The sequence below is a fragment of the Nothoprocta perdicaria genome, unplaced genomic scaffold, assembly GCF_003342845.1.
Source record: "Nothoprocta perdicaria isolate Ctin4 unplaced genomic scaffold, notPer1 scaffold_247, whole genome shotgun sequence".
Classification (NCBI taxonomy): Eukaryota; Metazoa; Chordata; class Aves; order Tinamiformes; family Tinamidae; genus Nothoprocta; species Nothoprocta perdicaria.
This window is the reverse complement of record NW_020455474.1, coordinates 975,721-992,150: the sequence shown is the minus strand read 5'-3', so window position 1 is coordinate 992,150 and position 16,430 is coordinate 975,721. Positions and strand designations below refer to the sequence as shown.

Genomic DNA, 16,430 nt, shown 5'->3' with positions numbered 1-16,430 from the left:
TACAGGTCCCTTCCAACCTTAAGGATTTTGTGATTCTAAGTGGGAGAGCACTGTGCTCACGGATGAGGTCTGGGAATAGGAGGTARCAGGGAACACAGGATGTGATCAGCTCCCAGGGAAACAGCTCTGCCTCCTCCCATAGTGGTTTCACATAAGAGATGGACGAAAGAACACAAAACCAGGGAGCCCCTTCCCAGTAATCACCGTCTTTACAAATCCTGGAAATCTGAAATAAATGTATCTATGAATTAAGATTCCAATCGTTCCAATGTGCTTAACACGCGTAACGTTAATAAAATCGATCCATCCGCGAGGAATGACCGTCACCAATGGCCCCAGGTCCCCGAGCGCAGCGCCCCCGGCCACACCCCGCGCCTCACAGCTGGCGCCTGCGCAGCGCCCGCGCTCCCCCCTCCCCCGCACCCTGCTACTGCGCATGCGCGTCACCKCAGAGCGCCACACACTCCCTCCCCTCGGACACTGCCACTGCGCATGCGCGTCACCTCAGAGCGCCACACACTCCCTCCCCTCGGACACTGCYACTGCGCATGCGCGCGCCGCCGCAGAGCACCACACGCCTCTTGGCCGCGGGTACTGCCACTGCGCATGCGCGCGCCAGCTCGCAGCCCCGCACCACCATGGAGGTGGCATGCGGGCGGCAGCGTGTAGGGCTGTGCGTGCTGTGCGGGCTGCCCGCGGCCGGCAAGTCCAGCCTGGCCCGCGGGCTGCGCCTCCGCCTGCCGCGCCGCCAGCGCTGGCACTGCGGGCTCCTCCCCTACGACGAGCTCATCCCGCCGGAGGCCATCGCGCCCGCCGCGCCGGGGGCGGGAGCGAMCGGGCTCGCCCCATTGGTCAGTGCCGCCTGCCGGCTTCCTATTGGCTGGCGCTGGCCAGTGGCGGGCGCTGCAGCCTCAGGAGGGTGGGGCGTGGGGGGGGTGGCCGTTAGCGGCGCTGAGGGGAGGCCGCGCTGAGGCGGTGGCCGCCATCGCCATGTTAGGGGTCGTTGTCATCGCGTTGTGCTCTGTGCTCTGCTCTTTCCTAGCCCTCGCGCTGGAAGTCCCACCGGCACGAGCTGCTGCGGTGYCTCGAGCACCTCCTGCAGGCTCTCACTACCGGCGGTCCCTTGTCTGCCCCCGCTGGCTGCACCGAGGCAACGTGGGGGCGCTTCGTGGCCTGCTGCCGAGGGCAGGGTCTGCTCTCCTCACCGGCACCTGCAGCCGCCGATTGCCACTTCCTGGCCAACGAGGCCACGTCTAGGCCGCTGTACCTTATTCTGGATGACAATTTTTATTACCAGAGTATGAGATATGAAGTGTACCAGCTGGCTCGCAAATGTAATTACCCCTCATTCTCTTACATAGAATTGAAGTAATTGGATTTTTCATTTTTATCACGAAATAACTATTAAATGGGGCATCAACTACCTTTGCTAATTCCTCTTGTGGAACATGTGCTAGTTTTTAGTTACCAGACATCTAAAATACAGTAAGCAGAGATAACTGCTACTGTGTTATTAGAAATTGTTAGTTCATATAAAACTTCCCTCGTACCTGTTGTTCTCAGAAGTTACAGCTGCTTCAGCCTTCAAGGTAAAAATGTTGATAGTCTTAGAGATTCAGAACGAGTATAGAAATTGCTAGTTCAAATACAGCCCTGGTCAGGCAGGTTGGTGCTCTCGGGAATTCTCCCTCGAGCAGCTTTTAAAGTCAAACTGTCTGTTTATAATTCTAGATTCATTGAGCTTCTGCCAGATATTTCTAGAGTGCCCACTTGAACAGTGCTTGCAAAGAAATCGCCTGAGAAGTGCCCCTATACCAGATCAGACAATATATCAGATGGCAAGAAAAATAGAAATGCCAGATCTTGAGAAAAATGCTTGGGAAAAGAACAGCCTCATCCTGAAAAGCTCTGAATGTGCTTTGGAGGATAAGTATGTCACTGTATTGATGCTGAAGTTTTAAATAAGATCTGATTTTATAAAAAGGCAGGTAAAACCTTTTTCACTATATCCAAACAATATATAGAAAATATTCTGTATGGGGATTTAACACTTAGTAAAAAATCACATAGATGTCTGAAGCCTTAATACTGGAAAACAACAGCTGTGGGTTTAACCACAATTACATTTCATTTATTTTTCAGTATAAATATTATTTCACTGATTACTTCACAATTTTAACTGAAAGTTTGCTTATCTTATTTTTTTCTGTGATATCTTTACAAACACCAGAAGAATTAACCAAAYAGTTTCACTACATGTATGTTTTACTCCTGCTTCTTCTCTTTAGTTTGCAGWTAATTGACTTACTGGCCAATGCTTTGGAAAATCCAGTGAAGCAAAATGAGGAGAATACAGAGCAAAAGGTAGAACAATTTGTCTTTAAGGTTGTGGTTCTTTCAGATGATAGTGAATAAATGAGTAATATATTCCTGAATTGTGTTCTGACCACCACCATGACAACAGGAGTTGAGAAATGCCTCGTTTGTTTTCTTGATTGCAAAAGCATGTACATAAAAGCTAGCTGTAGTTGAAGTGGGTATTTCTTTTAGCTTGGTGACAAGCTGAATGAAATGTAATGTGTCGGCCTCTATTCCTCCTTTCTGCTCATCCTTTTGGATAGGAAGTAGATCGAGCGATCTGTGCAGCTAGTGCCATCCATGGAGCTGATCAGACTTGCAGGCGAATCATCTCTCAAGCAATGAAGAATGCGAAAGGTGGGCACAGCACACTGCAGYGCAGCTGCAGCCTGAGCTGCAACTGTGAGACTCCTTTGGGGTAAACCATTGAGGAACCACCATCCTGCAGGTGTGACTGAGGCAAKCAAATGCCATGTCAAAGACAGACTCACATAGACCTAAGCCTGTAAAGTTTGCCTGTATACATGAATATAATACTAGAGCTTTTATTTTCTTTTAGATAAAAATGTACATCCAAGTGAGWTGAAGGTCCTGGCAGAAGAACTCAACAGACTCAAAGCAGCATTTTTAGATGATCTTCGACAAGGAAGTCATCTGAAAAATCAGATTTGCCAGACCAATAGCGACCCAGTAACAAATGTAACTTCTTCATTCCAATATAAGGCAACCACTATAGTCAATAAATATATTTTAAAATAATAAATTTGATCCTCTTTTTTTTTCCAGAATTGAGATTATTAAAAATGTAGCATGGCTTTTAGCAGCATTGCTCAAAAAAGTTCAGTTCTACATGGTGATCTGCAATCTCAAAATTCATGTAGTCCTGAGCACTTGTACAGCTCCTAAGTGCCTCAGCAAGGATGGAGCTTAAGATTTGGGGCATAAAGGAGCATCTGTATAGTTCACTACACCATCTACAGTCAGGACGTAGACACCTGAATCTGCTTCCAGTCCTGGTTTATTTCCCTTTTTCAGAGGCTGGGCCTCTCTGCTTGATTCCCTGACAGCAGCTTTACAAAGAAAAGCGAGAGACAGGGACAAACTTCAGCTTTGGCTCCTGTGCCTTGTGTGCACGTAGGTGTGTGTCTGTGCACAGGATTAACCTGGCTGCCTGGAACAACTCAGAAGTTGACACTGGCATGAGCGCTGTGATGAAAAGTACACACAGAAGACCCCTTAATTAGAAAGTGTTATTTTATTCATATCTTACAAAAGCAAAGCTTCACAACATGAACTACAATAGATATAGTCAAGTTATTTCAGAACTTGGTCTTCTGAAAACRCTCACTACACAATAAAATTTATTTTACAACTCTAACAACTTCCATTTTTGCATACAAAATATGCTCTTTACATTGAAATACATATTATTAACAAAGCAGGTACTTAGAAGCACATACACAAAAGATTGCTCAATGAAAAATGCTTCGGCAGGGAAGAGATTTTCCTTCAGCAGAACGTCCATTTGCTGTAGTTTTTTAAAGAAGCTTAAAATTAATGAAAAACTTGCCAGTGAAAACTTCTAAATTACATTCCCTTCGTCAAAAGAAAAAACAAACACACAAAACTCAAAACATTCTGGAATAAAACAAACAGTAACAGAGTGTGTGCTAGAAAACACCATTGGAACGTGTCTTCTAGCACTGGATTTTATGYTAACACACCAACATTTTATGTCAAAATCATCTTTATCTAAACATTGCATCTGTGAAAAGTCAGCTATTAATCCCTGTTAAGCTGCTCTGCAGCTGGTTTAAGTATTAACAGAGATAACTAATCTAGCAACAACTTCATTCTAATATTTGTATGTTTGGTGGAATATTCTCACTCGAAATACTAAGTCTGTATTAAGAGTACTATAAATAGTGCATGTTAAAAATATGTCCAAAACTCTATAAAATAATCTATGAAATAAAAAACTCCACAAAAGTAATGTTTTCTAACTACAGAACAGAATCAAACTGGGGAAACATTTCAGCTCATCCCCAAACTTTCCTGTTAATACAAGTTAAAAAGCTAATCAGCACCTTATAATACATTATAAGGATTTGCTTTGTTTTTAGGTTAGTGCAGTCTAGCACGTGGAGAGCTCAATCTGGAAAGTCCTACTAACCAAGGCTTTATCCTGCAGTTCCTCACAAGGATCCCTCATTTATTCTGAATGAATAAGGTTTCCTTGCGCAAGAATTATTGAGGACCATACTTTAAAATATTTTTGCAGAATTAATTCTGCTCTTTAAATTATAGTAAATGGTATACACAAAATCATTAAAAAAAAAMCCTACTATGCAAATGCACCTTCCAAACATACTCAGTAGTCAGAAGGAAATAGGTATAAGTCAAGATACTGTTTGGCACAACTGAACATGCAGTATGATGCTGGAAAACAAGAATCCTGCTCCAGGGACTAGGAAGGCAGCAGGGATCCAACCTACACATCGAGTTGCAAACGGCAGGATGCCAAAGCCAGTTGCSTCACAAAATCCACCCCCTGCAAATGCCCACACAAGCAAAGATAGAAGAACAGTTAAAGTGTTCAAAACTTTACATGTCCAAACGTACTTTCTTTCTCTTGGGTATTCTGAAGCAGAAAAAAAAAGTGATATTTAATCAGTAGTTTGAAAATATTTCTAAATAATTTGCAAGGTTTGGGGCTGTTTTATACTAAGTTYTAAGAACATGATAACAGTCCATTCTCAGCATGGGATCTTCTCCTGAAGAAGGGGCCCTTTTTAAAAAGGTCATACAGGGCTGTCTTGCTACCAGCTACTGCTATTAGCGACCTACCCTTTTAGCTAAAATTTCTTTAGAGGCATCATTGTTCACAAAACCATTGGTTTAAAATTGCCAAAGCAAGAGCCTACATACAAAAAAAAATGAGTCTCGAATGTTTACAGGCACTGCCAAAGAAAGCCCTAAAGGATGAGAAACTTTGTGAAAACGGGTCAGACCCAGCGTGTGAAGAAGGGCAGGCCCAAATGTCAAACGTTTGTGCCCATCAGARTTAATCATCTCGCCCTCGCTAGCAGGAGGCAGAAGGAACCACAGAACAAGGACACCTTGGTGCTGCAACTAGCACGTGGTGGCAGCGGGTACCTCAGGTACCGACACAGGCGGCAGCGCCCGCTCCACATGCACAGAGCTGCTGCCTCACAGTTCCTACAGCTCAAGGAAATTAAAAAAAAAAAAAGGTATCAAAAGGCAAGGAAAACTACCTCAATAATTTACTAAATGTAACAGTACTTTACGTCTATAGTTTTAATACTATTTTTTAGTCAACGGTAGCTTTTAATATATAAAAAGACAGATCAAAAGAGACCTATTGCTTCTGCATTATTCTTTGACTAGAAGTGTAATTTTACAAAATTGTTACAAGAGCAATAACTTCCTAACACTGGATTCCATTTCAGTCAACTTTACTGTAGTCCTTAAAGGAAAACTGGACTTTCAAGTGTATGACTCCAGGTCCCCTGCACATCAGTTCATGCAGACAGAGTTGATGCCTATAAATTTTTAAAAGTAAAAAGCATCAAAAGGCGTTTTGGGGATTATGAAGAGTGCCATTAGAAATCTAATGTATTGACAAATAAAATTGGAAATCATATTTTGGTAACATAAATCCACTAAAATGGATTTTGAACCAGGCTTGCCTGAAACCAAAAACTTATCTTGAGAATTGATAGCATGTTATCATTAATTTTGCACTAAATTGGTATTATTTATGTCATAGCCACTATTTCATGCCCACTAGACTACAGGCTGACAATAATACAGTTCCTTCAACTAGTTAGTGGAAAATTCAACAGTAGATAAGCTATATGAAGACAAACATGTATTCAGTTCCCAAATTTCTAATTCACTGAAGTGAAAATTCCTACTAAAGCTAAAGCTTTCAGAAGAGCATTTTTTTTTTCCTGCTTATTGACCTTAAACTAAAGTCATTGCAAGTTTTTCCTCAGATCTCAGGGACCTTTAGTTGCAGTGACAGYGTCAATCTGATCAACCTAAACATGTGCTATTCAGATTCAGCCTCTGACTTCCAGAACATCAGTAAAAAATCTTGTTCCTGCCATTACCAAATGWTATATGCTGTCATATTTTGCTGATAATAAAAAGGGAATACAAGGGGAGGTTTCATTTGTCTTAATGCAAGTAAGAAACTAAGGTAAAAGTGCATGTCTGAATACGGGAAAAGCAACATTCTTCATTATTTTGAAACACTACAAATGCCTGTGTAGCATATCAAGAGCTTTTATTAATTTTGCTAGGATGTTTTAAGTTTATATTAAAGTGCCTGTCCATTAGCCTAGGTGCTTTTAAAGATGTATGGTTTAAAAAAAATAAAACAAACACGTGCAGTGGGCTTCATGGACATCTTCACTTACCATTTGCCACCTACAGTATTAGTAACAATGACTTAGTCACCCAGTCTCCCTTTGCATGTCTGCTACATAAACAGCTCAAACACACAGAAAAGCAGAAATCCTTCCCCCCTTTTGTGGGAGACTGAATTGAAGACAAACTGATTTCCAAGTTAGCTGGAGTTTACCATAAACTAGATTAGTCAACTTCCAAACATATAGGCAACCTACAGTGTTAGCTCGACCCAAACCAACAAACTTTTTTTTTTTAATTCGTAAACTTGTTTGCTTCTGCTAGAACTTCTGTTAGCAAGACAGAAGTCTAATTGTGCAAATTGGTAGAAGTCTAATTGTGTACAAATTGGTTTAAGGCAGTTTAACATCTCTTAGAAAATGTCTTAGTTCTACAAGTTCTTCATTACAACTAGTAGTTTAAAAATTGCCTCCTTTTAAAAAAATACATTTAAAGCTATTTGGTCAATAGTTTAAAATAAGGTGTCAAGTTTTCTTTTACACACCTAATTAGTGACTGACAAGAAAATACATCTTTCCTGTTCTTTTCACTCTTTCTTCCTACCAGAAATTCAGTCAGAAAATGTTATTTTCTAGTAACGTAACAGCTGAAATAGTGCTTGAGGCTGAGCATGGGGAGTTTAGAAAACACTAAGCAAAAACTTACTACTTATTAAGTAAGATTAATTCCAGATTAAAGTAAATTTTAAATCAAATTGTACCTATATGCGAAAGTTGCTTCTAATTTAGAAAGATYGGGGTTTTTTTTCCCCAGTTTGATAACAGTTAAGTTTTTAAGAGCACATCTGTCTCCATAGCAACCATACATTCATTGCATCAACCTTTCACATTTTATGCTTACAATATTTTATCCTGCCTGGTAAATAATTGCATCTTATGTTTCAGGACGCATACTCTGCATCTATATCTATAGAACGTTCACAGGTATTTTAAGTGCAATCAACTTAAACTGAACAAACAAAACACGTAATTGTAATCTAATTCTTAGTGCACTTTTTCAGAGCACTTTTTGTTTTTTGAAAGACTATATATAAATGACCACATCTTACAAAAAAAAATAAAATCCCTGGCAAGTTTTATGACAGCACAGAAATAAAATTGCCTCCTTTGTCCAATTGCTTAATGAGAAGCAATGGAAATAAGCAAGGTTTCCTTCAGCAAGTATGAAAAATATACTGTAATATGTTAAAAAACTAAGTGAAAGCATGTTCTCAGTCAGTGCTGGTTATGTTGGCCTCTTGCAAAATGGCAAGCAAAGTCATACTTATTTTTACACTTACACCCACATATGTTGCACTGAAAAGGATTTTCAAACCCATGGCATCCCATGTGAATAGTATAAAGGATATTGTCCGCAAAATACATGTCACAGTGCTGGCAGTGATGCAGGAGCTGAGGGTCCTGAACTGGAAGGGTCGGAGCTGGAGTACTCGGCTGGCTGTTGCTGATGCTGGGAGTGCTGGTGTGGGCGCTGCGATCACTGCTGGGACCGGCCACCGGGCTATAGTTCCTCGGGTTGTGTGTTGGCCGAGGGTCTGGGCTGGTTGGAGATGAGCTCCGGGGAATACTGGTCGACACGGCTGAAACACCTGCAGGTGCAGCAGGCTGCTGTATCATGAAAGGCTTTTCATCTTGACAGGAGACGACGTCAGGAGAGGCTGGGTTTTGGTTTTCAGGTGGCAAGCTAGATAACTGTCCAGCTAACGTAGATAGCTGATTTAAAGGATTATCTACCATAAGGTCTTGTGGATCTCGTGGCAACCCACCGCTCTGGGCTGTTTTTGTCATACTCTCATACGCTTCGGCCTGGATATTTGGAATTTCATGAGTGAAATCATTAAGGTAGTCTGGTTTCTGAACCACCATGGAAGGTGGACTCAAATTTATTAATGCTCTTCTGCTGTATCCCAAATTGCTGGTCTTCTTCTGCAAAACTCCCCACATTTTCTTGCTGCTTAGGGAAGACCTTGTTCCCTTGATAGGCACCATTTTATGTTTACGCCTACGGTGATGAGATAAGTTGCTTCTGTCACTGCAGCGGAAGGAACACAATTCACATTTGTATGGTTTCTCACCAGTATGCGACCGCATGTGAGCTTCGAGATGACGTTCATACGCTGAAGCAAACGGACATAAATGGCATCGGTGTGGCTTCTCACCTGGAAAATCAAGGAAGATTATACTACAGCATTCCATGGAGCACTGGAAAAATACAGTTGTTAACTGGGAGGTGCTGTGTGAACAGTTSAAATCCAGCTCTATATGAACAGTTCAAATCCAGGTCTGGAGACACTGCAAGTTCTCAGTTYGGAATCGTGCTCCATATTGCACTTTTACACATCTTTGCTTTCTTACTGAATAGGAATGAGCATCAGGGAAACTGCTACCAGAACTAGCAGCTATAGAAACCCTGACTAGTAACTTCAGCAATGATGTCAAGGTCTGAATGCAGCGATGTTTGCGTGCTCCTCTTAGAAGATCCTGAATCTCCCTCAGGGTTAAAGYGCATGAGCAGTTGACTACCAAAATCTGTTCAACCACCACTGTCATCATTCTTAATGGCACTTGTGTTTGAACACTGAGAGAAGGAATCCTTTTGATATCTTCCAGACAGTCCTATAATTTAACACATATAAAGAGGCATGCACCCAAGAACTGAATTTCCTAAAAGGATTCTATGGCCAAAGGGCTATTAAAGGAAATAAAGGCCAACTAAGCCATCTGTTCGTTTAGTCCTTTGTTAAGGAAAACAAAGGCCACCCCGGACAACTGCAGGCTCTCTCAAGAGGTGGAAGCTGAGTTTTGTCCACCCTGAAAGTTTCAGCTTTGCTCTTCTATGAAACAGTATTTAGATTTATTCCTGCTATTACCTTTTGAAGTCTTTAAAAAACATTCAAAAATAGTTATAGGTCAACACATTCATAGTACAATACTTCAGACTTTTAGTCTATATTTCATAGAGTGATCTTTTAGGAGTTTTTAGGAGCCAAGTCTAAAATGTTAAAAATGCCAAAGGCATTTGATACACACCCAGATGCTGAAACGCAACAGCCTATTTGCATTTATAAGATTATACTCTCATCTACAATGACAGGGCACCTTCTCAATTGCTGTTACGCAAGTGATTCTCCTACAACTCAGCATGACAAACCCCCAAAACTAGTGTGATCTTGTCTCCGGTCTTAAAGGTCTTTTGAAGCATTTTATACTCCTGTAGAAACAGGACAATACATTTATTTTGTGGCTTTCAAAATCTATCATCTAGACTGGCCATGAAAGCCAGAAATCTGAATGCAGTGAGAGCCACTATTACACTGCATGCACCATGCAAGCCCTGTAAGTTGCATATGACTGATACGGAAAGACAGGAAATCACCACCACACCGAGCATCCCAGTTTGTGACCACAGCTTGGCATACCAAGGAGAGATTTTTTTTTTCCCTCTGACTCTTCAAGAAAGAAAATTCCTGCGCTCCCTCTAGCTACCTTATTCRCACCAACTGCAACTACTAAGAGCGCACACACATGTGTATGTGTGTATACATACATGTAAAGCAAGATAAAGATTGAAACTCCCTGCTTACAGGGACTACGTCTGCACGAGTAGCTTATGCCACTCTAAAACTGGTTACACAGAGATGAAAATCTGCATCCCATGTCGCAAGTCTTCAGCCCAACACAGCTCACGAATTACTAACTTGGCAGCTTAGTGTAGCTGTTTGACTCACCACTAAATTAATTCTGCAGTAAGCCACACTTAATAACAGTTGCTTGATTACACTTGGGTCCTCACTACTTCAGCTGATACTGTGCTGTACTTCAATGTTATCCAGGAGAGACTGTTTACTTATATTACCTCTTATCTGCTTAGTTATATGTCTTATAGTGCTTGGAAACTAATGGCCAGCTATCACATCCCTGTTTTAATGCTGATTTAGTCTAAGCTTTCATGGTCCATGCAAGCTGTGTATTAGCTTTTTGCCATGCCTCCCCACCAAGTTTCTGAGGAGAACCACACTCAGGTTTGAAATCTGCTTGCCTGTAAGTGAAGAAAAATCTCTCTTGTTCTGGAGTACCTTGGCTCTGCGCAAAGAAAGAAAGTGGGTCCTTCCAAAAGGAGCTATTAGAGTAAAAGGTAAATGCTGTCACCACCAGGCCACCATGCAGTGCTTTATCAAAATTAAGTATATTAAATCTATTGTAAGAAAGCAAATGGGAAATAATACAGGGGAAAAAAAAAGACTTTTGGATAGACACGGATTCCTGTCTATATTATGAAACTGAGTAGATTGGTATAGTGAAATGAACTGGCAACACTGGACAGTCACCAGTACTGTGGTGGGCACCAGACAGCTTCTGAACAGAGATTTGGCTACAAAGCATTCACTGTATGAAGCTGTGTCCAAATTACAAAAGCTCTGTGATGCACAGAAGGCTGACATCCTCTGTACCTCTCTCTCACTGCTTGTCAGCTTTCTGCATCTGAGGTCACTCACACTGCATGATTTGCTAGCACACAGCGATGTTGCCTTCAAGTTAGGTACCTTTCCCCAGCACCTTTGATCGAACGAGCCAAGCACGCAACCTCCAGCATCAGCAACACCTCAGGAGCACTGACATGACAGCCTGCCCACATGGAAAGCTGTTCTTCCACCTGCTCCCAAAACATGAAGTCAGAGCTACCTATTTATTTTAAATAAAGGCCATCACTTTCGCATGCTGTTTATTTCCTCACCGTCCCCTAGCTGAGCTATTGTGCTAACAGTATTATATATTATGACCATGAGAAACAACTCAGTATGTCAGTCAAGACAAAGGATTATGCTTCCCCCTAAGCAAAGGGCTTTCTTATTACCTTAAGTTGCGTAGCCCAGGCACTGCTTGCAACTCAGTAATTACTGATGGGTCAAAGATTCCTGTGGACACTTCTGAGCCTCACAACTTGGGGCTGCAATCTTTTTTTGCTTTCGTAAATATTATGCTACAACCACACTGAAATGGTCCAAACGTGCAGCATGTAATGTTCTGCTACCTCAAGCCATTCAGTGAGCTCTACTACCTGACATAGTTGCAGGATAAAAAAAATATTCTGAAAGCACAAATGAATTGTTAATCTAAAATCTGCAAGTATAATAAAGGTAGGTGACTTCCTATAGTAAAAGAAAGAATGCTGACTCTGAACCATCAGGCACATAAAGAAGGAAAGCTTGTTTTGCTTTCTAGTTCAGTTAAACTTTATGACAGTGAACATTAATTTACAAGGTTATTTATTCCATCTGAGGAACCCCCAAGTGCAACAACAAAAACAAACACACAACAGAACAAACCACAAGATTCAGCAAGGACACAGTACTGACTTCAACAGCAATTCATGCTTCTGTCACAGCTCTCACAGTCAATCTACTCGTGCGGACAACTGGCCAGTAGTAACTGAGGATCTGGCGATGGGAGATTTTAGATGGCAGCAGCCCCATGCTGCTGAAGACAGGGAATTTGGAAGTTGATGTGTTACTTCTGCAGCAGCATTTGTTATGCTGAAGCACTGCAGTCACTGTTTTTTTTTCTCATAATTAGACAACCCAAAAGCCCAGAAATGACATTGTGCCAAGTAAATCTCTTAAAAGCAAAATACCTCTCCTGCTGCCCAATCACATGAAATAAATAGTAGATGAAGCTGTAGCTGCTGCTGCTTTACCCCAAAAATAAGTCTAAAAAAGTTCAAAACACATTGTCGCTTTGTAGATCTACAGCGAGCCGTGTGTCAGCAGCGTGTCAAATGCAGTTGCCAAAGTCATTTTCTTCATTATTTCATTATTTCATTATTTTCATTATCATTATCATTTCATCATTATTTTCTTCATTATTAGAACTGTAAAAAACTTCCACAGGGAATCCAAAAACACCAACAGCTACACAGAGAGGTAGCTCATGGTAGCACAACAGATGAATTTTCAGCCTGAACCTCAGAACTCTTTCTAGCTGCTCATCCCTTTCTGTCCCATCATGGATTGTACAAACAAGGCAACACTGCAGGAACATGAAAGCAGCACCAGCATGCCGGTAACACAACCCTGGAGTTTTGGGGCAGAAGCAATGGTGTAGCCCAGTTAGCACGTGACTAACAACTACAGGTAAAGAGATTAATATCCAAGTTGCAACAACATGTTTTCCTTTAAAGTAAGTCCTAGAATGCCATCTACGTAATACAATGGAAAAGAGAGAGTTGAAAGTCTTCAGATAGCCCTTACACTGGCATACTCCAGATCTGCAACAACTTCCATTCTTTGCAAAATACATTTTCTTATTATTGCTATAGTTAACACCCATATTATCTTCTGTATCACTTGAATATGCTATGCAGGCACTAAAGGAAGACTTTAAAAAGACCTTTCACTTGTATTTTCTCTCAACTACCAAAAAATGACAGCTGATCTCACGAACATTTCAGGATATTCTAACCTTTACTGTGAATCTGGCTTCTAACTGTTGAGTTAGATGAGCGCACTGCTTGAAGACGTAAATTGCTCGTGCACAGTTCACAACACTGAGATGGTACCACAAAGCCTCCCAACAAAGTACTGTAGAATAGTCCATACCTGTATGAATTCTGATATGCTCTATGAGCCGCGCTGTTCCTTTGCTGGCGTAGTTGCAATATCGACACTTTAACTTTCCATCAAATGTCCTTTCAAACCCATCCACTAACATTCCTGAGTTTTCATCCAGTGAGACTTCAACAGAAGGATGATCTAGCCCATTCTGATCCCCTTCTGTCCCAGCTGCAAATAATGCAGAGATTTTGATGAAGAATCACTGGGATACTACGTACAATGACAACAGGCCAAATATCTTTATGCATTTTTATACCTTTGGTCTTTAAATAGCAAAGACAGAACCAGGATAAATAACCCCTGATTAAAACAAACGCACATACACAACTTCAGAAAAACTACTACCAGAAAGATTTCCATGCAGTTGCAGCAGTCAGTACAATTGTCTGCAATGTGACCAGTGAAGTCATTTGGCATCACTGAAATTGGTTTACCTCCCTGAAGAGTCTCTGCTTCCTTGTCGCCACTAACTGAGCCAGAAATCATATTTACGTGGTGAGTCTGCTGCGTAAGGTATTCCTGAAAATCTTTTACAAAGTCCAGGGGTTCTGGTTTCTTTTCACCCATATTCACACTTTAAGTTTACAACCTCTTCTGCCTGGAAAGAAAAAATATCTTCAAATCACAAGTGTAACTGAATTTGACGGCATTCAGGGAAAAAATAAAAACGGCTCTAGAAGTGAAAGATTACTACTGACATGTTAAATAATACATTGTAAATATACAAATTGACAATGATAAGAATATTATTTTAAGAATTCTTATTTCTGAGGAAACAGTTTTTCACAACACTATTTCAAGCTTAGTAATCTATATTATTATATTTACATTATAGAGATATGGAGATACAATAATATATAACCATCCTTAAGTATTATCTAAAATAATATTATACTCATTTAACACAGTATAATGCACTATATTGTATTATGTTATATATTATATACTAGTATTAGTACTAATTAATAAGAACAATAGTAATAGTAATAATACTAATTTTAGTACTATTATATACTAATAAGAGTAATATAAGTAGAGTATATAAAATAGGACAAAATTACATAGCAATGAAAAATCAACAACACATTGTTTGACTTGTTTAAAATAATAACAATATTAACAATATTAATAAGGTTGTACCTGAAATTCAGTTCCCTGCTAAGCAGCAGACATGCTCCAAAAGATACTCCCAATAGGTCAGATTGAAAGCAGGGGGCACAGCTCTCCCACTTTTTCTGGAAGGAAAAAAAAAAGTATCTATAAAAATTTGTAAATCTGCTACTTTTCCCCCTCCCCAAGATCTGTAAGAAATAAACTTGGAAAAAAATAAAAATAAAAATAAAAATAAAAATAAAAATAAAAATAAAAATAAAAATAAAAATAAAAATAAAAATAAACAACTGCTAACATCTTATTGATATAAATTTTAATAAAATATTTTATTCCTAGCAAGACCTTTTCAAAATCCGCATCTACTTCTCCCTCTCACTGCTAGTCTGAGAGAATTAAATACTTTCTCTGGTAAACAAATGGTTCTGCAAAACTTAGGAAGTGAGCTATGGATCACGGTCAGGCAGTCTCTGATCTTGTGAAATTGAGTCACTAATGTCACTAATGTCACTAATTAACAAGGATGGAAAGAAGTTTTGCACAAAGCTGTAGGTCAAAATTGTCTTATCCCAAAATTTTAGTATCCTACTATGKATAAGCTCTTAACACACTTTATTATTTTGCATTTAAATAATAAAACTATTCACCAGGTATCACTTGTCATAATCTACTGTAGTACTATAGACGGCACGATTTGAATCTCAATTTGCAATGAATTTGTGCAGATGGAACTTAGGACTCTGTGTGAAAGACTGCAGTAAGTGCACATTATTATTACTGCTGACTGTATTTAGAAATCATTTATTATGCTGCTCTTCCAATGGCAAAATCTTTTTGATTTCAAATACTTAAAACACAAAACATTAAGTGACCTACAAAAGCCCCCAGTCCCAAGCTCAAGACCATGTTTGATACCAAACATATTTTCCCCTATATTTTCAGAACTATTCACTTCATTTCGTTCCTGCGATGGAACTCCAGTTCTCGGAGTATGAGCTAATCCCCTGCATTTCGCTACTTAATTCTGCCTGTTACGTATGMCTGCAACCAGTTTCGTCTAACTTTTGCAACAGGTGTTTCTTAAAACCTGTTATCTGTGCTTCTGAAACTAGAGGATAAAACTGAGCGCCTCGCAGATGCTATTTTGGGCGCCCAGACACGTATATTCTTCCCCAACAAGCCCCAGCAGGCTCAGCCATTATCACTGCTAAAGCAGCTCTGACATATCAGTTTTTTCCTACCCTCTTTCAGATGTCACCAGCCTCCTCTTGGCTTAAGTTAATTTGTTTTCCATTTGTTGGGGTCTCCTGCAAAAAAACACACACAAGAGACAGGCATTAAACACAGACAAGGGTGCAGAGAACACAGTAATGGTGAGTCCTCACCGCGCCATCCTTCAGTAAATCATAATTTAAATTTAAACCACTTTATATGTCGAATGCTCAACATGAATCAACACTGAATCTGTATTTTCATAGAATAACCTGCATATACCTTCTTGTAAGGTATAAAAACTTAACTTCTTACTTCATATACATTTTAGGGAAAGTTACAAATAATTTCGGAGAATCAAGAGTGGGAAAAAAACGTTACACTTGGGGGAGCGCCGGCATAAAACGCCGCTCCCCGCCCCTCAGTTACCTCACAGAAGCCGCCCTTCTTCTTCTCTAAAATCTGACAAACTGCCACAGTTTAACACCTGCCTCTAACCTCCGCATCAGCGCGCTCGAAAAGCTCCTTAAGCATTTTAAGCATAATTAAGTTTCTTTGGCAGACACCGAAGGGGCCGCTGCCCTTATCAGCCAGGAACAAGCTAGAGGAGGTGTCCGACCCGTCGCTACCGCGACCGAGAGCCGCCAACAAGCGCGGCCGGCGCCGCCCGCCCCGCGGCGCGCGG

General features: G+C 40.5%; 2 protein-coding genes across 3 annotated transcripts; one reads left to right on the top strand and one right to left on the bottom strand.

Moving 5' to 3' along the window:
* Window positions 1-548: 548 nt before the first annotated feature.
* Window positions 549-3,117, top strand: PSTK (phosphoseryl-tRNA kinase). Its single transcript, XM_026039957.1, has 6 exons — window positions 549-851; window positions 1,043-1,334; window positions 1,732-1,930; window positions 2,289-2,364; window positions 2,622-2,715; window positions 2,918-3,117. The coding sequence occupies exons 1-6, from the start codon at window positions 549-551 to the stop codon at window positions 3,115-3,117; spliced, it is 1,164 nt and encodes a 387-aa protein (XP_025895742.1).
* Window positions 3,118-5,747: 2,630 nt separating this feature from the next.
* Window positions 5,748-15,839, bottom strand: IKZF5 (IKAROS family zinc finger 5). 2 transcript variants are annotated; one of them, XM_026039931.1, is made up of 5 exons: window positions 15,775-15,839; window positions 14,564-14,658; window positions 13,858-14,021; window positions 13,409-13,591; window positions 5,748-8,971 (listed from the first exon to the last, which is right to left on the bottom strand). In XM_026039931.1, the coding sequence occupies exons 3-5, from the start codon at window positions 13,988-13,990 to the stop codon at window positions 8,028-8,030; spliced, it is 1,260 nt and encodes a 419-aa protein (XP_025895716.1). In that variant the 5' UTR covers window positions 13,991-14,021; window positions 14,564-14,658; window positions 15,775-15,839; the 3' UTR covers window positions 5,748-8,027. The 2 variants fall into 2 exon arrangements, with proteins under 2 accessions (XP_025895716.1, XP_025895717.1); XM_026039932.1 differs by lacking the exon at window positions 13,409-13,591.
* Between the last annotated feature and the right edge of the window lie 591 nt (window positions 15,840-16,430).

Coding starts and splice junctions, on each gene's coding strand:
- IKZF5 (XM_026039931.1), bottom strand. CDS start 13,990: ATGGGTGAAAAGAAACCAGAACCCCTGGACTTTGTAAAAGATTTTCAG. Junction 13,592..13,857: donor AGCAGAGACTCTTCAGGGAG/GTAAACCAATTT, acceptor CATTATTTGCAG/CTGGGACAGAAGGGGATCAG. Junction 8,972..13,408: donor GCATATCAGAATTCATACAG/GTATGGACTATT, acceptor TTGATTTTCCAG/GTGAGAAGCCACACCGATGC.